The following is a 24,331-nucleotide window of genomic DNA, read 5'->3' on the forward strand; positions in this document are numbered from 1 at the left end:
TGAATGTTCTGGCTTAAGTCACTCTATACTGTCTTTTTTTATTGCTGAGAGATATATTTAAAATGAGAGAAGGACAAAAATCAGAGTTTGGTTCTATTTTATGACATGTTGGTTTGAAGTCTTGGAACTAAAAAAAAAAAAAATGATTAGCACATGTAAAAAGCAATAAAAATAAGATGTTTGTGGATCCAGGATTATTTTTTTTGTGTGTGTACAAAGTGTAATTATCAGAGGTTTACTGTGTATATAATGTACATGGTACAGCAGGATGGGAGGATGTATCCAACATATGGTTACATACTAGATTTGATTTGCAAATATTCATATTCCATCTGTTTTATATCATGTTAAATAAATGTTGCTGTTCTTAACAAGCTGTTGCATTTTGTTCTTAACCACCCTTGTAGCCAGCTGTAGTGGATTTAATTTGCTAACTCTGAATCCTGACACAATATGGCAAAGCTTATCCTAGATTTCTGCATTCGGGCCTTAAAACATTAGTGAACATTCTCAGTTTGAATGGTGGACTAATAATTTGAATTATCAGCTTCATCAGAAATAACCAAATATAAAATGGGTCATTTGTAGGGTTCAGATAGAGGTGAATGTGGGATGATTTCATTTGGCCAGTCTGGCAAGAGGTCCTCAGTTTGAAAGACAGCCAGTTTAAATACGGAACCATGGCTCCCTCTTGTGGTCATTCTGCTGCTACAAACATTTGTTGATATTGATGCAGTAAATTTGTACACAGCATTTATGGTAGTGGAGACTTCATCTTTCCCAGATTTCAAACTCACAGAGCCCCAGTACGATGACTGGGTTTTGGGGCCCCAGGCCAGTGGTAGTCGTAGCTGTAGTTAAGGGTTTACTTAATGGTTAATAAATAATTTGCTAATGCTTTATAAATCAGTTTCAAGCCATTAAAAAGAGCGACATTTGGGTTGCAAGGTTGTGAAAAATGCCTGTGGCTGGTTCCTCTCTGGCAATAATGCAATTATAAATATTGGTTATATTGAAACGCTTGTGGACTTAACACTTCCTAATAAGTCATCACGTCTAGAGTTATAAATGTTAAACAAGATTAATACATTGATTTTGGTCCAGATACTTTGTAGGATTTACAGAAGGTAAGCGGTCCATTACATTTGTTTCCCTAATGAACTACTATCAACATATAACAATAGTCCTGCTGGAGGAGCATTAACACCAGCTGAAGGGATTTTTCACAACCTGAAAGTTATTCTTATTATACCTGAGAGCATTAGTAAATCATTAACCATGAATAAAGCCACTACATTATACTCAGTGTAATGTACTGTCCAAGTTATTAAGCATGGTTCTTTGACGGAAGGTCCCCTGGCCTTAATTTGGGAACCTTTGCTTTAGTAAACACTGACTCCCTCATTTAAAAGAAGCTGTGTGATTACGGAAACACATGGAAAGTTTAAATACCAACGTCAGAGTTTCTCCTCCTCGTGCGGCCCCCGACCAATCAGAGAGCAGACGGTGTGGTTTGACCCAGCCCTTCTTCTGCAGTGAAGCGTTAGACTGTGCCACGGTTAAATTTTAATACCGAAAGTATCCCAAGGTACGTACGCCGCTGAAATGGCCGCTGCGGCGACGGGAGAAACGCCCGCACGGAGTGTTGAGAACGACGTACTGCTCGTAGAGACAAACGAGGGCAACGGCGAGGAGAAAGAAAAGGGCCTCACCGAACCGGAAACAGGGGAACCTCGCAGTAGTGTGGAACCGAAAATGGAAGAGGTGGACGCGGAGGCCGGCGAAGAGAAGCCCGCTGCAGCGGCAGACAAGGCCGCGAGCGAGGCGGTGACAGACGAATGTGCTGTAACGGTCAACCAGGAGGCGACAGCCGCTCCTGAAGAACCGGAGCCAAAGCCAGAGTCACAGCAAAGCCCGGGAGATGGTAACAGCGAGCCCGCAAACGATAGCTCAATGAAAGAAGCGAAGGAGGAACCAGGAGAGGACAGCCGGTGTTCGGGGATAGACTGCGAAAAGAGCAAAACAGTTTGTGAAGATGGTGAGAAACCCAGCGGCGGGGGCGGGGAGCTGGGCGACAAGAGGCGGCCGAGTGTGGAGATTTCATCCTCGGACGGTGAACCGCTGAGCCGTATGGACTCGGAGGACAGGTTGGTCGGGGATTGACAGCTTATTCTGGACCAGTGTTTTGTGGAAACGGGTTACAGTAGCGACGGACTGTAGTAGTCCCTCCATCCCATCTTTGAACGAGCACAGGATAACAATTAATTTGAGTTTTTGTATGTAATAGGTCAAGCTATCAAAGAAATTACTCGTTTATGTTACCAAAAGAAAATGCAATCACCTCACACCCCTCACTCATAATCATTTTCATTTTATATTTTCATATTAGCTAGTTGCATTGAAAACATAAAAATAATGGGGTATTGGGTAATTATTTGTACCTGACATTTTCTACCCCACAAAAAAGTAGCTTGATAAAAATGCATGTACACTTACTCCTTCTCCCTCATTGAAATATCCACATCTGTGTATGTTCAAGTATTTTTGTTTCAAAAGTTTAACTGCTGGATGCAAGATGTCCATTTCCAGCATATGTGTGGCGGAGGTTTCAAACTAAACTAGTTATGTCACAAAATCATGTTGTACGCTACATGCATGCCTTCATCTCAGATTTAAGGTAAGCACCGAGAAACTTTACACCTTCAGCAGATGAATGGGAAAACAACTTTTCTAGTTTCAAACTCTGCACACACATCATTCTGCACATTCAAGGTCAAACATCCAAGTGAAGTAACAATAATCAAAACACAGTTTTCACTGAAGGGGGACTTCTGATCACATTAATAAAACTGGGGCTAGAACATTGGGCTGGAAATGGTAACAAGTAACAGTTGTGTGTTGCGTGTTGAATGAGTGGTGAGTAAACTCTTGTCTATGAGCCCTTTGGTGATGTTGACAGCACAGCACATTAATAATATAGTGCTAGGAGCATTGAATACAACAATATAATTGATTTGGCATGAGCGATGAAAGTGGCATGCATGGAAAATCAGCAGCAGTCTGAAAGCTTTCACGCATAGTGGCTGTTTAATGTGGCTAGTAATATCTGCACCTGTTCCTCAGGGCTGTGCAAAGCCTGATATAAGCTATGAAGATATTTTCGATGGTCTTTGCAACCATGTTTTATAATAGTGGGACTGTAATCTTCCTCCTTCCTCTCCCCTCTTTCAGTATCAGCAGTACCCTGATGGAGATGGAGAGCACAGTGTCCAGTGGGCGCTCCACCCCTGCCATGATGAACGGACAGAGCAGTGCCGGCTCCTCCGTGGCTAAGACAGTGGCTTACCCCTGCTGCTGGGACCTCTGTCCGCATTGCTTCAACTCCAGTCCTGATCTGGCAGAGCATATCAGGGGCATTCACGTTGATGGGCAGAGAGGAGGGGTCAGTAGACTTTAAACCTTTGGACAAGCTTCGTGTTGATCTCCTTTATTCTGTCTGACGGGTAGCCAAGCAAGATAAGGTCCCTTTTTGCTGTAGCTTAACATTGACAGTCCAGACAACATGGACAGAGTTGAATGATTTGCTACAATTGGACTGCATGCAACCATTGAGTATTAAAGGGTCGGCTCAAATTGCTGTAGGCAGTTTTCATTAAAACTACTTTCTGCTGAAGAAATAGTCCCTTTTGAAAACTGTTCTCAGTGCATTCTGTGGATTACCTGGAGTAAGAGATGTTGTTATTGTTGAACTTAATACCTTTTACCAATGTTTTGAAAATAAAATTACATTCACCTGCATTTTAATGGGGTGGAGGCAGAAATTTTAAAACCTGGAAAACATTAAAACTAAACCTTTCTGAATGGCTAGATACCATTAGTCATGTGACATTCTCTCAATTATTGTACCTCTAAGACAAAAGAGATAACAAAACACACAGACCTCCTCCAACTATAGGCTGCTGTCAAGAAACTCCACAGACTCCAGAGAATGGAAGTTAGGATTAGCCAACTTTACATATATAATCTGAGAAATCCCTCTTTGTCTTTCTGTCTAACAATCCTTCTCCAAGCTATCTTGGCAACTAACCTTTCTTTTTCACTGTTTTACTATGACTCACTTGTTTTGTTTTGCTTTTCTCCCCTTGTATTGTCTTTTTATTTGTTTACTACATCTGTTTAAAGTCCTTCTCCTGTCTTCATGTCTGTCTCTCTTTATCCCTCAGGTGTTTGTGTGTCTATGGAAGGGTTGTAAGGTGTATAACACACCGTCCACCAGTCAAAGTTGGCTCCAGAGACACATGTTGACCCACAGTGGAGATAAGCCCTTCAAGGTAAAAATGATAACTTGGATACAATGTACATCTGCAGCTGTTTCTCCAAATTCTGATAATCACTGAACTTTGCCATGTGATTATTCTGTTTATAGTTAATATTTAAATAATAAAGTCCTAGTTGTGCAGGACAGTTCCCTTTTATGTGTATGTTTGAGTGTTTGTAACATATGTGTCAATGATTGCATCTAAGTACCCCACAGTTCCCTACTCTGCCAAGCCACAAACTAACCAACTAAACACTGATGGTATTTTATTTAAGGAGTTGTCATCTTGTCCTGTTTAGTGGCAAATATGCCAAATGTTCAGTGCTTTTTGTGCTCTGCTGCAGTGTGTAGTTGGTGGCTGCAACGCCAGCTTTGCTTCCCAAGGAGGGTTAGCTCGCCATGTCCCCAGCCACTTCAGCCAGCAGAGTTCCTCCAAAATGTCCAGCCAGGCCAAACTAAAAGAGGAGTCACCATCCAAGGCTGGACTCAACAAGAGGAAGAAACTCAAGAACAAACGCAGGTGCTCCCTACGTACGTACCTAACGGGCAAACAAACTATTTCTAAATGTTTCTCAGTGTGATTTCTTTGTTGGTAAGGATTACAAACTGAGCATAATTTTGAGGTACTGCCATGTTTGTTGTACTGAAGCTGATGTTTTCAGCCTCTAACCTCCCACATCTCTTTATTGCTGTTGTCGTAAAACGCATATCTCCCATTTCTTTTTTTACAATTTTACTTAAAGATTTATATGAACATTAAGAGACCACACCAGGGGTTTTTGAAGATGTGAAGATCAGCAACAAATTATGTATAATTGAAGTTATTGCCAATAGTTTTCCCAAGTATAACATTTTAGTTTGATTACCTCCTAGATAGTCATTAGTTTACATTAATTTAAGAACGAAATCAGAATCATCTTGCAGCAACTTAAAACTTGCCTGAGGCAATGATCCATCCAAGGAAACCTTTGCAGTGTGATCCCTTTGGAAACTCCTCAGAGGTGCATTCAAGGATACTCTGGACATCCAACAGTTGATAGTTAATTCATGATACATGTTGCCAGAAAATAAAACAAATGTATATGTTGAGAGAAGGATTTTTCTTGCCTTAAAAAAAGAAGTTTGTCAGATGACTCTGAAATCTTAGATGTCTAAGTAACTTTGAATGCAGCAACTGGTCGGCCTTAGTTTGACACTCCTTTACAATAAGATGATAAAATACAAAAACAGCATCAAAATGTATGAAGGAATGCATACGTTTCTGCAAGTTATTTCATACTGAAGTGAATTGGCAGTAAACCAAAGGCTGTCTTGAGTTTAATATTCTTGCATTGACCACTTCCTGTTGACTTTGTTGCAAGTTACGACTGTTGCAAGCACTGTTTTTGTGGAGCCACGTTTGTTTCCATCAAGTCTCTTGCATCAAAGCAACATGGTGGTCAGCAGGTATTGGGCTGATGTTTAGAATATTATTTAAAGATCTAAATGCAGTCTTTCATCAGGGGTTTGTCTCTGGACATGCCAGGCTAACAGTCAGCAACACCTACAATTACATCTTGAGACTCTTTGACATATGAGAATGGTAATTTCTACGCAAAGCTCTCTTCGCTTATCTTAAAGAGAAAACAAAAAATAATAAGTGCAGATCCAGTGCAGAGACCTGCTCTCACCTAGATGGGTCAATTAAAAAAATGTATAAAAAGGAAATAGCTTGCTAATTTGATTGTAAGTTTTCTCTGTTTTAATTTGATACTTTTGGATACTTTTCTAAAAAGTGCTTTGCATAGACGTCAGCCCAAAATCCTGAACAAGTGTATTTTAAGTTGAAATGTCACGAGGTCTGAGTATCCTTACCACTGAATATGTGCAGTGGAGCAGTTATTCAGAGCAACTAAACCATAAGAATCTCATTACTACAGCTTTCAATGGAGAGTTGTACCTCTCTTTTTACACATTCAGACATTTTGTTGCTGCAAAGCAACATTTAAAAACCACAAAGGAATAGCATTTTTCAGTCATGATAGTTATGCTTATTTACATAAAAACTAAACTAAAGAAAGTCATGGAATTTTTATATACTGGGGCCACAGCGGGAAACCTGATGTAATGTTTGTTTGACTCTGCTCTCATCGGAATCTGTCCTTCTCCCCCTCCAGCGAGGCCCCACGACTTCTTCGATGCACAAACCATGGATGCTATTCGCCACAGGGCCATCTGTCTTAACCTCGCCACCCACATCGAAAGTGTGGGCAATGGTCACAGTGTGGTCTTTCACAGCACAGTGAGTTTGTGTGCATCTTCACTACTTTTGTATGTCTTGTAGTGTTTGCCTCTGGCTACCTGTTAACATTTTATGGGTTTAAACACAATGAGTAGCTGAGGGGATTCAGAGAGAAGGGCTGAAGGATGCACTCTCTTTTTGTGGAGAAATTATAGGATGCATTCCTCTGCTTTATGGTAGATTTCGTACAAAATGTTGGCAAAAATAATAATTCATGTTGTTTACTGATCCTGAATACAAATCAGCTTGTTTCAGATTTAGTTACATACTTACATGGACTCATCAATCATATGTGATAATGATAAACAAAATTCAAGTTAGAAAGGTCTAACTCCATCACAGAGTCTCAAAATATCCTGACATTGTGAGGATTCTACATTAATTGTGAGGAAATTACTTACTTCATAAACCAGTTTACACAAAACATAAACAGATCTCTCTTGAGACATTGTTGAAAATATATAAAGGTTATTGTTAGTACTTATTTGGTTTTATGTTTAAATCACTATCTATTTTATGTATAGAAAAGTCAGTAGTCAGCTAACCTGCATGATTTGTATTGTGAACGCGCCATTTTTTAAATGTCTTAATTCTTTGTTATTTTCTTTTTAGACAACAGGGGGCATGAAAGAATCACTATTTGAAACTCAGCCTCTGATCACTGCAGATTTTTTCTTGGTGCACTTGAAGTGAACCTTGTGAATCGCCTCAGGGCTTGATGTTGTTTTTCTCTGAATCAGGCTTCACAGGAAAGACAATTGGATTGTTTTTGTGTATGGTGCTCGGTCCACTCTGAACCCAGTGCATGATACATTATTAATGAGCTCTAAAATGCCTTTGCACCTTTACTATTGAGCTCACATCTGAGCACTCGCAGAAAAAATAATTTTTCCCAGTGAAAGAATTTCCATCTCTCACTGACAACGCCTTCAAAGAGTGGAGGACTGAATGCTATATTAAGGGAAGTTAACTGTAATAATATTTTGGATGTGAAGGTTTGTGAATGGCAGGTTTTTTTTGAATGACTGCTTTTCCTTTGCAGTTCCACTAGGGAGCACTCTGTCTCCTGACTAGACCCATAAATGCATGACGGTGGAAAAAAAGGGTCATCATCTGCTCCCCCTTCTTTCACATACTGTACATCTACAAAGCCACTCACTTGTTTCTCAGCACAATCCCTCATTATATTCATATAGAAAGGTACAAATTTTTTAATTCATATATAAATTGTACATTTAATGTGCTGTGCCATTGTAGCATGCCACCGCTGGTCAACCTAGCAGAAACAATTAGTGTGCTCAGGAGAAGAATCTACATTTTCTCTCCTAAGAGAAACGTGAAATCATCTCCTGGGGCACCTCACATGTGATTTAAACATACATAGTCATTACAAACATATACACGCAGGTAGGAGGGCAGTTTATAGGTATGGGCAGCATCAATATATAAATCACAATATGACAAAATTTTGCAAAATAACATAGAGGGCCCACAAGGCCTACAGTGGGTCACGAATGATGTAAGTGTGTGATCGACCTTCAGGTTATACAGGTGCCTCTAATGCATAAATGTACATTTTCAATATGAAACACGTAGCCATGGAGCCATGTCATGCACCTCTTTCCCATTAAATGGATTTCCACTGGCAATGATTTCAGCATTTCTGAAAATGTGCTGTGTTGAGTGCAGTTGTAGACAAACTCACTGTCAATGCTTCTGTTCATGTTAAAGTGTAACTGTGTTGTCATCAGTGTTATTCTCACTACTGCGTTGTTCTGCTCTTTGCTCAGTCCCTTTCAACTCTTTTCTGCTCTGCTCTGCTCCTACAAACCCCAACTGCTCACCAGCAGCCAAGAATTTTAAAAGAAAAGCTCAGGAACAAAAAAAAAACTGAAGATAAAGCTTGGGAAGAGGTTAAGAGAGGTAACCACATATTTGGACACAGACTGAGAAGGAGGAAGAGCCAGCCAGAGGAGGGAGAGTAACAAATGGAGAGAAACAGAGACTTGGAGAGAAAAAACAAGTAAAAGGGGTTAAGTGAAGGTTAGGGTCATGGAATCGGAAGGAGATCTGGCCTGTTGGGCATACATTCTCCTTCCCTCTAACCTCTGGAGGATTGTGGTGAAGAAGGACTGCAGCGCTGTGTCAGACCCCAGGCCCCAGTGGACCCTCCTAGGCCTGGGGACATGGAGCAGAGCTGTGGGGGTTCTGTGGAGTTTGGCCAGCGGGCCTGCTGACACGCCAGAGCAACTCAGTCATGTTTATGATGGGATATTTTTGTTATTGCGCCAATCTGCGTCATCCACGGCTTGACCCCCTGACACTAGACAGGCACCCAGTTTTAGCAGGCCTGCCCTCCCCTGTCTCTAGTCCTGCAGCTTTCACTGCCTTGTTTTGGAGCCACATTAATATCCACTGTTCACTCCCTATTTCCTCCTGCCGCCGCCCCCCCCCCCCCTTACCTCCCTCTCTTGGGTCTATAGAGGATTAAGATCTGTCCCTTAAAGCACCAACTTCCATCATCAAACCACTTGGCTCACAAATCACTTCATGCTGCTTAAACACAAGCCCACTTCATCTTCAGCCTTTACGTACATGGTCATGGCCTCTTTAAGTGTAGCCTCGGCTTGTGATTATTAACCTGGCGTTGTCAGGAGCCCGAGGGCGCGGGTTAACAGCTATGCATTTTTAATTAAAAGGGTAGTAAAGCAGCTGTTGGGGTACAGAGTCTTAGCCGCAAGGCTTGAGACACTTATTGTAGGGCCCATTGCAGCCAGCACAGGATTCAGGCTAATGCAGCAGCCAGTATTATTATAAGATAAGATAATGGGGGGAAGATTCACAAACTAGCAGTGTATAAAGTAGTAAATATGAGCCCCACCTTTACCAGCTGCAAAATTAAAGTGATGTGCATATGCATCAATAATTATAATTCAATATTAATCATACATTATTTTGAAATAGGCCGTTCTGTATAATGAGTACCATTATTTTTGGTCTGTATTTTGATACTAATTAGGGTTTGGTGACTGGACAAATATATCAGCGATTGGCTGAGTCTATTGCTGGTTGTTTTTTGGGGGGGCAATTTTTGTAATTTTATTTTTCGAATTTAATGGTCTGCCTCCTCAAGAATTCAACTCGGTAAATAATTAACCTGTAAAGTGCAATTCAAAGCGTGCGCAAATAGGAACTGGCAGTTGGAGACTCGCTTTCAAATAGTGTGGGACAGCTGTTCAGCAAAGATCTCGAGGGGATTTATTTTGTTTAATTGAAGAAGAGTAGTTGATGGGCTGCGATGGCAAATTTATTCAAACAGAGTACTAATGCTAATACTTTTGTAGTTTTACTTCAGTAAAATTTTGATTGCAGGACTTTTACTTTGCAAAGTATATCTACACTGTTATTGCTAGTAAAAGATCTGAGTACTTCCCCCACCACTGATAACATCGCAGTCTAACCAACGACATCAGACCTACATGTTTGCATACGTGTGTCACAGAGCACCGCCCCAGCAGGACACCCCTACAACGTCTACTCCATGTATCACTCTATCCCAGCCTTTAGATGATACACTGACAAGGAAACAGATGCGGATATCTCCACAGCCAGACTGTAGTATGCATTTGTTTTTATAGGTCATAGGATTTCGGTTTCACATCAACAGTATTTCTGTTAAAGCGAGAGATGCTCAAGTCCTTTTTCTCAGTTTCATCATTCATACTGTTACTGCAGCTTTGCTCTACCTACTTGTTCTCTTTTCCACTCTAAGGAGTTTTACACCTGAACACTGTATTACAGTCAAGAGTCAACAACATAGCCAACTTGGCTATTTGCAAAGCTTCTCCCACACAAATATTAAGGCACCAAGCCAACAACAACAAAATTCATATCTGCTAACTGAGCTTTAATATTTCTTGCAAACTGAAATTAAACATGTTTGTTCCCATTTGCTTTCCTCAAAACATCTGCCAGACAGCTCTGTACCTGGAAGCTTATCAAAATATATAAATATAGATTTGTACTCCTCTTCTTGCCCCTCCTGAATTCACAGTAAAATGGGTCGGGGGTATTTTCTAATATTCTAGCATAGAGAAATTATGGAAAGAGACAAATAACATGTTTTGCTTTGTGCTAGGCAGAAGAAAACAATTTGCAAAATTGTCAGATCAGTGAGATAAAGAAAACAGCTTGAGGTCCGTAAAAACAATGAATACACATACAAAAGGTGTAAGATGAGGATGAGAGTGATTCTAGGTCTGTCTGTCTCTTGTCTCAGTAGAGCCTCCTCCCTCCTGTCCTCAAACCAGTTTCCATCAATGCCGCAGCCAGTCCCTAGAGGCACAAAAATAATTTCAGATATTCATGTGCGTAAGAGAAGTTCTTCACATGTGAGCTCATTCCCTCTCCTAAAAATAGGCATTCCTAACAAAAAAGAGCCAATTGACGCAAGAGGTTATATCTGTGGCTATTTTTGACACTCCTGGTTATTTTTCTAGCTTTTCTTTTACCTACTGACAATATTTGTGTGAATTCCAGACCAGTTTTACTATAAACCAACACAGCATGATAGATGAAATGTTATGCACTTTGTATTGTCTGAACTGTATTTATACAAGAAGGAAGGCCTTGAAGTTTGAGGTTGTGTTGGCACATTAAGTGAGTGACTAGTTAAACCAGGTAACAAAACATAGATAAAATGAAAACAACTTGCTGTGTTACTGTAGCAAACGTTAGAAAGTGGGTGCTATTCTCCATCAGACACACTCCTGTCTGAAGTGTCTGCTGCTGACATAATGTTGTTATGGTGATAACTGCTCAGTGTGTACCCCATGTCTATCTTCTTGGTAATCAAGAATGTCACTGGTAGGGCGACGAATCAAACTTTTGTCTGGATTTGAATTCCTTGGTCTTACAGTATGTTGCAGGGGAATGTTGGATAGATCCCGTTGAAAATAGAAATCTGACTGAGCTCTTGCATGCATTATTAAGAGTGCTCACATTGCTTATTAGTGTAATGATCAGCCACTGTATCACTTGGTGAGATGTTTGAAGCATGTAGCCTCATTCGTTAGAGAGATGGGGCCAGGATGGGGGCATGTCTTTGAAGCCTGTTCTCAACAGACAAGAGAGAATGCTGCAATAGGAGCCAAACCCGACACATTTATGCTAATCGGACGCTTTTAAAATCACAAACTGTCTTGAATTTTGAAATTAACCATAATATGCAGGTTGAATTATATGTCTATGTCAGGTTACTTGGCTATGCATATGCCAACAGTACGCTAGAATGACTGAATGAAATTATAGGGAGAAGACAGGAGATATTTTCTTAGGCTCTTAGCACTTCTTTAACTCAGCTTGTGTTTTTGCTTGATTGTCTCTGTGCAGGTGCTAGCCAGAAGGAAAGAGGGGTCTGGCAAGGTGAAGGTCCTCCTACATTGGACACCTGAGGACATGTGAGTAAAACTTTCCCCTACACTATACTGCACATCTGCATAAAACTAATGCTTAACTAATATAAGCTAGAATTTAAAAAAGAAAGGAGATAAAAAAAATAAGATAGAATTTTAAAAATAGGGAAAAAATGCATGTAGAACAAATGGAGATCATGAGCCATAAAAAATGTCTGCTACTAACAGGCCACACGCTGTATGCCTCCGATTGCCAACAAAAGGATGCAGCCCTTACCTGAACCCAGGCGAGCTCGACTTGTTAGCTCTCCTCCACTGGCTCCAGTCGTTCACACCGAAGAGTCGCTCACTAAATTGTCCTGTTGGAGCCAGGCGCTTGCTGCCAACCACGCACTGAACTCACCATTGGTTTCAGTTCATTTAGGTTAACAAACACAGACAGAAACTAAACTACTTCAGGGATGAGTGTTTCATTCATTGTCCATCACTGTCTCAATAAACGTTTCTCCTAACTGCAGCATGCCACTCTCATCCGCCCATCACTACTCTCCTCCTGGCATCTGCCCTCTGACTGGCTCGAATTAGATAAGAAGCTTGAAGCTTGGCAACTAATCAGAAATGACAAATGACAACCTGTGACCATGACGTACGTTGAACAAAAAAATAGTGGAGTTCATTGTTTTAGGATTAGTTCAGTTTTCAAGAATTATAATAGTTTTAATTTCTTACTTACTTCATTACTTCATTGTAGCTTTTGTCCTGTTGGAGAACTGGTTATGGTAGATTTCTATGCATGACATATGTGTCTATAAACACTTTGAGATTTGTAGATAACCTTTAAAATGTCACTGATATACAAACAGGCAACTCAACATCACATATACAAATCTCCTGCACATGCTTACCATGTAAAGCCTGGGCCTGTCACACAAACATTTCCTTTTTGAGCAGCAGGGGTTCATACATGTACAAGTGAACATCAACAATGTATGTGTATGTCTCAGAGTTTTACGATTCTCCTTTCCATCCAGCTGTGCACTCAACATGGTGGCCTTCCTTCACGTTGGGGCTTGCTATAAATCTTTCCCACCTTCTTCTCTTGGCTGATCCACTGTTTGTTGTGGAGAGCTCTCAGTGTGAGGAATCCAGGTCCCCTTATAGCCCATATCACACCAGCACCTCTGTTCTAAGCCCCGGGGCTCTCCTCAAGGGAGCTGAGGGCATCAGCCATGTTTATCAGCTAGTATTCTCACTCATTGTTATGATACCCACATTCAAGCCCGAAATGCTGAAGGGGAGAGGACTGGACTTGGCAATTAGAAAGTCTGCCTCTGTCTCTCTCTGGATCTGGCGCTGGTTCTATACCATCTGCTTGGCTTGGTCTCACTCGGATAAACCTTGAATTGGTCCACTGAAGTATCTTTTAAACAGTGGATCAGCATCCAAAATTGCCTGGAGGCTGATTTTTTTAAATATTTTTTGTGGCTTTCCAATAAACTTTTCATCAATTACCAGTTTAAATAATAAATGTCCATCGCAGTATTTTGGTGTAACCTCTGGATAAACTTGCACTAAAAAATCATGCTCAGCCCATTGGGACATGAGCTGTTCCGCCCAGTCCTCACTAGCTGCATACCTATTCCCAGCAGACCAGGCTCAGTCCACTTGATGTAAACCTTGGCACCACTTAAGCCCCAGCTCATTTAAGTAACTGGGCAGAAGGGCAGGCAGGATTGGGAGAGAGAGCTTCACAGAATGCTGTGATATTCAGCAGGGTTCTTGCTCAGGGGAAGCTCCCACCACACTTCCAACACTCCCACACTCCTATTAAAGAGTTTGACTGCACGGCCTCTGAGGATGATCAGAGAGCAGAGAGAGGAAGAATGAAAGAGGAGGAAAGAGGGTGACGAAGGTGGGAGATGAAAAGAAGTAAGCAGACAGGGGAAAGAGGTGAATAAAGAGAGAGGAGGACGACAGGGAAAACGGGAAACGAGAACAAGGTCGAAGGAGACAAAGAAGAGGTTGGAGAACAGAGAAAAATGGGTTTGGCGAAATCAAGAGCAAAGAGGTACTGGGCAAAGAAACCTGGATGGTACATCACGACGTAGATTGTAGCTGACAGCTTCCGATGAACATACTGTGGCTAAATCCTTGTTCTCTCAGCCGTCTGCTGCTTCATCCTCCCATCCTTCGACTTCTTCTTTCCTTTTCCCCTCTCTGATCCACCTCTGCTATCTCCTCATCGCCTCGCATGTGGGAGTTTAATCTTGTGCATAGAGAAATACTGAGGGAAAGGGGGAGAAAGAGAAAGATGAAGTTTGGTGATCAGGAAAGACTCCTCAGATTAATTCCAAACAGAGAGACATAGATGGAGATTGATACCGAGACTCAAAGACAGATAGAGGCAGAATGGATGAGGGAAAGAATGTGGGAGACAGAGAACGGAGGAAAGTGAGAAATGGGAGTGGGAGCAAAATGGTTGTGGGAGAGAGAAATGTGAAGAAGAGGCAGAATGAAACCAGAGAGAGTGAATTATAGGGAGAGAGTTAAACAGAAAGATAGGAAACGAGAGTGAGATGCCTTTCGGCTTGGTCCATGCAGGAGAAATCTGACGCTGCTGAGTCATATTTACCCCGTGGCAGGCCAGTGCTCTGCATCATTTCCGGACAGATAAAAGTTGACCAGGAGCTTAATTCATGCACAGTATGTATGCATTTATTCTTTGCACTTATGTATCTTTTCTGTAATGCGATTCATTGACTGTTTGCTAAGCCCCACCCCCAACCCCCCAATTACTGTTGCTTCACCTTTCAAGCTTACCTTTCTCGCAGAGCACATATGCAGTTTACAATGATAAGGGGGGCAGATTTACCACTCAAAATTCTTAATAATTTGATCCTTGATTTCAGTCAGAGGCAGACAAAAGAAGCTTCTCATCTCTAGCCAGCAACCATCGATTTTGCCAGCTAAAGTCTGAAACAGTCAGCACCCTGAGTTGGTTGACAACTTCGCCTCAGGCTTTTAACGTTTCCAGCTGACTCGTTTTAAAACAAGAATCTTACCCTATAAGCGCTTGTTGGCTGCATACATAGGCTAAGGCTGCATGTCCCAGGCAAAAAGTCAGCATCCTCACCAGTTGATGATCCACGTGGAAGAGATGGAAATAAAGAGGCAGCATGCTTCTTGTATTGCAGTGTAGAGGTGGTTAATCCTAGTATTATAAGCAAGATGCGGAAAATGTAAGATTAGACTGTTCTTTTGTTCTAACATAACCCTGTCTGGCTGCTTAACGTATATCATTGTTTCTATTTCGGGTAGGCTTAGTGAATTTGGGTTTATTGCCCAGCAATCCAACCATAGAGCTGCTAACGTTAGCCTAAAATCTGATAGTCCCCAGCTAATTAGCCGAACATGCTAACGACTGCAGGTTATATTAGAGGAGATAAACGCACTGTTTAATCCATTCCTTACACTTTTGCATTTGTGTTTTTGGTTTCAGAACAGCTAAAACTCTTTAAATGCCAGGTATCGCTCTTAGTACAGCCTCATGCATACCGCTTCAGCATGTGTAGAAATCATAAGCTTGACAGGCCTGCAGTCGCTGTTCAGGGGAAGGATTTAGTGAACTGTAAATTGTTTTGAGACAGGGATGGCTGGTAGTGAGTGTAAGTTCGGCCAAGTTACTATTCAGTCTTTGCCTGTCAGTGTAATGTCCTAGTATCTGAGTCAACCTGGGGGTCATTTAGTGAGCCGTCAAGTGTCGTGACCCTCAACACCGAGGTCATCATCAAGTGCTGTGCGTGTGTGTGTCTGTGTGTGTGTTTTTCTCAGTCACTGAGTCAATGATTAGCTGTATGAATGTGGGAAGTCATGTTTATTAATGCTGGAACAAACCATTCACATTCTGACTGACACTCATTAACTCCATTTGGATTAATGAGTAACTGATTAACATGAACCATTCTGAACATGAACCACCACCGGCTCACTGAGGAGGAAGAAGAGGGAGGTGGGTGGGCTGAAGGAGAAAGAGAGCCATAATTGCTGTCTAATCTTTGATGGATGGGTGAATGGATTCCCCTGCATGCTGATGAATGCTTCAGAATAACAAATGGTAGAATACACAGTCAGTGACAGTGAACGCCTCAAGCCACTGGATGCATCCTGGCACATCATTTTGGACAAACTACACGGTGCTTATCATGCACAACATGGGTTTATCTCTTAAACCTTTGTCAGCTAGTTGTTTGTATTTAGGCAGTTACCAAAAAATATCAAAATTAAAATTAAAAAACTTAAACAGGAACAGTTTTTGAACTTAATAGACTCAATGTGGGGCATTCCAACACTTTAAAGGGGGGTATAACTCTTTAAACAAATTCACTCAACCTAAGCATTTGGTAGTAAAAACTAATAAGCCTATAAAACATTAATAAATATAACCTCAATCTCTGAATTGTTTCTCCACCTGACGTGACTATGTAGGGTCACTGTGTACTTTTTGTGTTTTTTTCATGTATTCAAGGGAGAGAGAAAAAATCTTGGGAACTTTGTCACATCAAATTGGCAACACTAATTCAGCATGCAGAATTAGGGCAGAGATCAAGGATCTCTAAATACACTAATGTTCTGTAAGCGACATCCATCCGAGTTGTGAAAATGCTTTCCCTTCTTTGTGTATATCTTTGATCATGGAGGAACGGCAGTACATGAATGGCTAAACGCACAAACAGCCAGTGAAGGGTGAGTCAGTTGAAGGGCTATATATGGCCAATTTCTGCTCTCTTAATTGCATTCCTGCTGTAATATTGTGAAAGTACTTGTTCTGCACCATAAACAGAAACAAATCCGGTCCATAGGGTAGGGAATAAAAGAAACAGAACTGCAAGAAAACGCTGTACTGCAGTTTATAAACCGTAGAGGAACCACTACTTTGATCTAATAGTAATGAAACGATTTTCCTCAGGGTTAAACAGTCACACACAGGCAAATCGGTGTAAGCATAGACATCAGCCAAACATGTAAGGATTTGCTAATCAATATCTGGCTATACCTTTGATTCACCTCATACAACCCAGGGCTTGACCCTGAGGAAGACCGGTGTGAGGTTGATACGTGTTGGTCTTCAATCATGTAGTTAGAGGTTTTTCTTTTTTTTGTATTTTAACAAAGCCGTACACCTTTTTATGTTAACTTGTTTTTGCAGTTTTCTTGCTTGCAGAAATGAACTTTTGAGAGGGGAAAATGTGGTTGAAAGAAATGTGTCACACCGTGGAAGTGTACTTAAAACAGCTGCAGGCAGGAGTGGAAATCAGGCAAGGAATAAGCACAGAGCCTGAATAGCAGAGACTAGTGACACTTTTTGTCTTTAAAACTTCAATGCATGCACGTAACTACCTGAGTAAAAAAATTCAAAATCCATTGATAAGTCTGAGGTACAATTATGTGTGTAAGTAAATTTGGATGCTCAACTATGAATGATGTGATTTATAAAGTGGATTGCCAGGTAAGCACTAAAGAAATGTTTTGAATTATCTATAAAGCAGTTCAGAGTGCAGCCATTGTCTTGTTCTATGATTATGCTTATGGATTATGCAGTCCCGCTCTTTTTGCCAGACAAGGTTTTTCTTTAGGCTGCAATGTCCTTTGCAGTCCCTGAACCAGCTCACTGGGCCTGCTCTCCTCTGCTTTGCAGAATGATGTAGTTTATAAGCACATTGAATTCCATATAAAGCCATTTAATATGTTAGCGATTTAATATACACTTTGCTGCTTTGTCATGAACTTATTGCTCCTGTCACCGCTGGGAGCTTCAAGGCCTGAAGCCTGCCATCAATCCAGGCTGAAAGACTGGGCTTCACTTTGGCAGGCACCCCCAGTAGCTCTCCCCACAGAGGCCTCACTCACAATATACATTTCTGGCTCATAAAGAAGCAAGCCAAATAACCGTCTCCTCTGGAAAATAAAATAAATCCATTTGTCTTTATTTGGCTTGGTGTGACTGAATGGAGTCTTTGGGTGGAGGTGTCTTTGAAAATCTGTGTGTGTATGTGTGTGTGTGTGTGTGTGCGTGCGTGCGTGCGCATGCGCGTGGTAGAGTGAAATCAACACTTTGGTGTATGTGTGTGCCTGTGTGCCTCACATCCATCAGAATATAATAACTCATCAGTACCACAGCACACTCGCTCTGACATGTTTACGGTGACTCTGGAGGAGTATGTGCGCGCACACAAACGCACATGGGTGTTTGCTGCATATTTAACACTCAGCAGGTCCTCCTCTGTCATTTGAGGTTTGCTTTGCACAAGGATACTAACTCAAGACTAACCCAAACTTTAAAGCAGATATGAAGGGGACTGTTTCTTGTCTTGTCCCTGCCTCTTCTCAACTTCCTCTTTCTTCTCTCTCCACCATTAAAGGGGATAGAGACTCTTTTGCCATGTACTTAACTATCAATTTAGTATCAGGGTTACATTTTAGAAATTACTATTAACAAAAAACCTTTTCTATGCTTTTTCCAAGGCTAGGAGGACTTTTTCTTTATCCCATTAGTGCTCATATATTTAACAAAAACTGGCACATATTGGTAAAAAAAGACTGCCATCAACTATACATTGATCACATATCATTGCCATCATATGCCTCACACATATGTATGATTACTTCCACATGGGCATGTTTCTTAATTTTAGCTTGACTGTTTTATGTGTGTGACTTTCTATTTGTAGTGTTTACCCCCACTTTTCATTAGACTGTAAACCTGCTGAGAAAAAAAACATTGAGCTTTTTTTATTAGAATTTCCTCTGTAATGGCACACTTGTTTTTTTAAATGAATTAAAGCACTGGATAGTTGTACTTTCTATTTTCAAACACATGCTTGTATGTGTGCACATTCTTGTTGAAATGACATTATTTCTGATCTGTGTTTGAAAGAAATCCCCATCTCTGATACTGATAAACATCTAGTCAAGCTTAGGTCAAAGAGTGATTACAAATTATTCTTGTTTAACAACGATAACTTGAAGGATTTTGTTTAATGTAGCATCACAGGTGGGATAGTGGTAGATTATAAGTACATTACTGTGGCTTTCTGAACTTTATAGTATATAATAAATTATCCTATGTGCCTAGCCCCACCCTCCAGACACTTAAACACGCCATAAAAGGGTTTGCAGCCACCGTTAAAGCGCGTTGTTTTACATTAACATGAGCCACTTTGCTTTTTTCCCCTCCCTCTCTACTTTCCCTTTCCCTCTGTCTTGATCTGTTCTTCATTTGCCAGTTTTCTATCACTTCTCCTCTCCTTTGTTCTCCATATCTACCTGCACCCAGTTGCGCTGAATGTGCTGAATGTGAAGGGCTACCTGCACACCGTCCCGCTGAATGAGCTGACTAGGCATGTGAATGAGTGATTTGGCTGGGTGGCTGCCTGCTTGCCTAACTGCCGCCTGCAGTGAGTGTGTGTGTATGTGCGTGTATGTCTGCATCTCTGGGGGCTCCTGTGATGACGCACATTGTGACGGGGGGAATGCTGGGGGTGGAGACGGGGGGGGCGGAGGAGGGAGGGGAGGCGCAGTGGACTCGCTAAGCTCTTTGTTTCTTCTGCACCTCGACTTGCCACGGCAGTGATCGCACACTCCCTGCTTTCACAGGGGGATCATACTGCTGTGGGTACAGTAAGGTGCAGCACAAATGAGCAGTACAGTACATCGTGTGCGTGTGCGTGTGTGTGTGTGTGTGCCTGTCCCTCTAAAGACATCACCGCCCTACCCTGGTGCTTAAAGAAGTGGAAAAAAGCTTTTCTGATTCGAAGGTGCCCGTTATCTGTACTTCAAGCTACTTTAACATTGGATCATTTTAAATGCACAAAAACATACTCTCACACACCAGCTGTACACACAGTTTTTTTTCACTGCTTCCCCATTTGATTTCTAATTGCACACAAGTGAACAAAAGATAATCATGAAGATATAGTGTAGAATTTACTTGATAATTAACAACACTTGAGGACAGTATGCTTTGTACTGTGTGTGTGTGTGTGTGTGTGTGTGTGTGTGTGTGTGTGTGTGTGTGTGTGTGTGTGTGTGTGTGTGTGTGTGTGTGTGTGTGTGTGTGTGTGTGTGTGTGTGTGTGTGTGTGTGTGTGTGTGTGTGTGTGTGTGTGTGTGTGTGTGTGCAGATCTGTGCACCCATGTCCATGTGTGTCAGTCCCAGTGCTTTGGTCAAGGCCATGTTACTTATGGAAATGTACTCGGTGTTCAACTCAGGAAGGTGTTAACATGTGCGCTGGACTCAATGAGTCCCTTTGTCCATCTCTCTCACCCCATTCATTCAATCTTACTCCCACTCAATCCCCCCTTTTCTCTCCCTTCTACTTGTTAGAGCTTAAGCCCTGACCACGTGTCCTCTCTCCGTGTGTGTGTGTGTGTATTGTCTTACAGACTACCTGACGTGTGGGTGAATGAAACGGAGCAATCTCAGCTGAAGACTAAAGTGGTGCACTTGTCCCAACTACCGCAGGACACGGCCATGCTGCTAGACCCAAACATCTATAGGTGAGAGTGTGTGAGATGACACCGGTGGCCTCTTTGTGCACATGCACACACTCCTGCAGATTTAGTCTCAGCCAAACACATATTGCCCATGTGTAAATATTATCTAATCCTCAGTAGAATTCATTGTGTGAAGCATTTTAGTGGCACAAGAAAGTGTTTGAAAGCGCTTGCCTCTGCCCTCCACACCTGTTTATGAATATGGATGTGTTTGTGTGTGTGCAGCAACCGTAACACTTTGTTCCACCAGGTGGCACCAACTCCTGACTTCAACAATTAGATTAAAAAAGACAAGTGCAGAGAAACCACATTTGTTTGTCTGTCTGTCTGTGTGTGATGAGGCAAACATAGTAAACTGTACAAACTGATTAAAGGTGTCAGTGATCAGCAGTGGAAAGATATGATATTGTCAGAAATTACAAACAATGATAAAGAAGAGGCCTGTTATTTATGTATTAGAGGTGTTTCTGCTGCATGTCACGTGTATAAGCGTATCAGCTGATGTAATATGGAAACAAAAGATTTATTTGAGGTAGTGACGCAGTCAAAATCACATTTTTCATTGAAAAATTGAAATGATCACAGTTAGAAATTTTAAACCAGGAAAAATAATTTCTTGCTACTGTGCGAATGTAACTCCACAGCCTAAATTTTCTGTGTCTTCAAGTGCACCACATTCTACTAAACTTCAGCTATGATATTATGTGAATCCTGTGCCGCTCTGCCAGACTTGGTACACTCATCACTGAGGTTTAGCTTTAGCTTTATGGGATAGCTTATTGGGTTAGCTTTATGGTACACCATAAAAGGCTGAAAATGAATCCTGAAAGAGGAACAATGTGCCTAAAATAACAGAGTGGTCATCTTACCGGAGATATATGGCTCACAAGTGTGCTGATCAGCACACAGGCTGGCTGATTTTAATTAGACCAGAAGGCTCAGTAACTGCAGGGGCTGCTGCTGGACTCTGGTTTCATAGTTGAATATAACCGTCAGCACTAAGCCAGTTTATGTCAAGGTTGTTCTTATGCATGAAATCCCCAAACAAATGAGGTGGTTGGTGCCTGTGGCTGTGCATATAGTAGGCTGTTTGAACCCCTGCACATGTGGATGGGATGGGCAGAAAGAGACTGACGTTGTGGCAGTCCAGGACACCAATGTTTCCATGTTACTGTTCTTCATAGTCATACTGGCCTGAAATCGGCTAAACACACAAACTTTGTCTGTCTTTTCAGAGCACTTCCTCAGAAGCGGCTGAAGTGCAGGTAAGCCGAAACAATTCAACGTGTGTATGTGTGTTACATATAGATAAAGATATATTGATATACACTTTATTCAGATATCGATTGTACTCACACAGTACTACAGTGTGTGTTTTGCTGAAACATAGTTCTGTAGTAGCTCACAGCCAACTATCAGAATTGTGTTAATCAATTACAATGAATGTAAAAGTGATTTGACTTGGTTATTGATGCCAACAGATTAAACCAAAAATTCACAAAACAGAATTTGAAGTGGATACTGGACAAAAAGTAGCATCATGTACTGTATTGTATAGACAAGTCATACTGCAGTGTATTGCAACCACATATACACACTACAAGTATAAAAGAATAGAATAAGTCTAATGCTTGCAACTATTGTATTTGAACTACAGAAGTTTCCATTTTTTCATGCACACAAATGACTGAATTATCAATTTCTTGAGTACATTTAAATCAAGGGACTTTGATTTTTTTAGTTATTTTAATTTCAAATTTCAGTGGAATTTTGAAAGAACCGTTTTTTATCAAAATTCCATTTTGAATTCAATTGTTAAGTGTTTTAGGGCAGTATTGGCATAGTTTGGTGCAGCAATGGTTTAGTCACAGATGTACAAAAAGGGTAGGCTGATGCATGAAAGACTGTCTTTTATCAACATTGATGCACAGCTTTTGAAGTTCACAGTAATGTTGGTCTGTGTGTGCAGAGAACAGAGAGCTGCCGCCTTATTCTTGCTTGATAACGCGACTGCCATATCTATATTGTAGTATCGCACACATTTTTTGCTACAACATAGATCAAACGATGCTGATGCCTTGACGGTATGGTAATGTTTATGCATCTGCAGTATCACCCGTGGCTCTGGCTCTCCTGTGGTGAAACCTCATCATAGATGATTACTTATCGCCCACAGTTTCATGGTTGCTTTGTACCGTGAAGCCAGTTAATTAGGAAACGGGCCATTTTGGAGCCTCGACCCTTGGCATTCCCTTGTCTCACTCAAACATGAAGTCATATTTGGACGTTGTTCGTTATTCCATTAATTGACCTCATAGTTCAGTGTAGCAACATCTCTAAAATACACAGTGTAATGTGTCTGCAAAGGAAGTCAACTCAATGTCTGAACATCCAGGATAAAGACCATTTCTCATACAGTAATCTCTCTCATGACGCACTAAGAACAACTTCTTCTCTCCCTCTCTCTGTCTTTCTCTCCTGTCTTTGTGCTCAGCCTGTAAGGAGTCATCTGTGGACTCGATACTTAAGGGGAAATGCTTGTACATAGGAGGTTTATCTATATGGGATGTCTCTTCATCTGTCTCTGCTGAACGTGGGGAGTGAAGTGGCGATAAAAGGAAGTGAAACTTGGCTATGTCTCCTTTTTTCCCCCACTTCAATTTTGTATATCTGAAACAACTGTTGTAGCCAAGTGTGGTGTAAAATGGGACTAACAATTTTTAAAAAGTTTGTGTTCATCAAAAACTTAAGTGAATGTTTTTTTTAACAAGCACCAAACTGAAAATATTCTTAATACCCAATGGTGTACAAAAAGGTGTTTTGTGTAACCTTGTCAGAAAATACAGCATATTTTATAATTGTTTTGTGTAAAATATTTATGCAGATTTGTAACTTATTTTTATACCATGAAAATGCTGGTGTTCTGTGGACTTTTGTGAAGGTTTTGAATGGAACCGTATTTACTGTGATAATCTATGTTAACTGTCACTTGTAGGGATATTTGGAAATTTCTAGTTGTAATTACGTTGTACATGACAGAAGTCTTAACAGATTATCCTATTTATACTTACTGAATGCAGTATTTTTACCCGTGTGTATGACAATGAAGTGTGAGGTCATGCCAGTCATATTACACTTGACAATGCAGTGCAAACTGTTACAGGAGCAATAACTCAGTAGTTAAGGACACTACCGTATAGCTCTTACTTTTATCCAGTGTGTGGACAGTACAGCAGAGAAATGACTCTGACATTTCAGCACACAGTGTAAATCACAGCAACTTAACCTCCCCACCCCCTTTCCTCCAAGGAACATGAACTGTGTTTATCAGTTGTTATGATACATTTACATTACCGCTATTTAAGCACTTGAGAATTGTTAATAAGGGCGTGTTTTCTACTGTATGTTGTCCCTGTTGGAAATGGAATACTGTGTTTGTAATAAAAGGGGGGAAACGACAGATGTTGACGAACACAAGTGTTTTTTGTACACATGAGGATGCAAGGTGTTGGAATGGCAGAAAGGAGCAATGCATCCATTGTGGTATGAATATGAGTTCCTTATGTGTGCATTGGAGTGATTGGCTGGGTTATTTGGCGTCCATTAGCAGAACAGCTTTGGGAGCACGCTGTGGAGGAGCTAATGACTGGGCCAGCAGGGCAGAACCCCTGCCGGCCTCAGCTGCTAGTGAACATGCCTGCAGAGAAAACTGAGTTCAGGGAGAGGTCCGCTACAATATGGCTGTCCTGCGCCTCCATATCTCATG

At 41.2% G+C, this 24,331-nt stretch overlaps 1 protein-coding gene across 1 annotated transcript; it reads left to right on the forward strand.

Moving 5' to 3' along the window:
• Positions 1-1,601: 1,601 nt before the first annotated feature.
• LOC139286450 (zinc finger protein aebp2-like) lies at positions 1,602-24,018 on the forward strand. Its single transcript, XM_070907249.1, has 9 exons — positions 1,602-2,147; positions 3,232-3,442; positions 4,224-4,331; positions 4,663-4,849; positions 6,475-6,599; positions 11,991-12,058; positions 20,455-20,568; positions 21,801-21,830; positions 23,060-24,018. Exons 1-9 carry the CDS (start codon positions 1,606-1,608, stop codon positions 23,064-23,066), a joined length of 1,392 nt encoding a protein of 463 aa, XP_070763350.1. The 5' UTR covers positions 1,602-1,605; the 3' UTR covers positions 23,067-24,018.
• The last annotated feature ends 313 nt before the right edge of the window (positions 24,019-24,331 follow it).

The sequence above is a fragment of the Enoplosus armatus genome, chromosome 6 (genome assembly GCF_043641665.1).
Source record: "Enoplosus armatus isolate fEnoArm2 chromosome 6, fEnoArm2.hap1, whole genome shotgun sequence".
Classification (NCBI taxonomy): Eukaryota; Metazoa; Chordata; class Actinopteri; order Centrarchiformes; family Enoplosidae; genus Enoplosus; species Enoplosus armatus.

Bases quoted from the DNA above. Each gene is read 5' to 3' on its own strand.
- LOC139286450 (XM_070907249.1), top strand. From the start codon at position 1,606: ATGGCCGCTGCGGCGACGGGAGAAACGCCCGCACGGAGTGTTGAGAAC. The intron at 3,443-4,223 runs GTCAGTAGACTT...TTTATCCCTCAG, and splicing joins TTGATGGGCAGAGAGGAGGG to GTGTTTGTGTGTCTATGGAA. The intron at 12,059-20,454 runs GTGAGTAAAACT...ATTGTCTTACAG, and splicing joins CATTGGACACCTGAGGACAT to ACTACCTGACGTGTGGGTGA.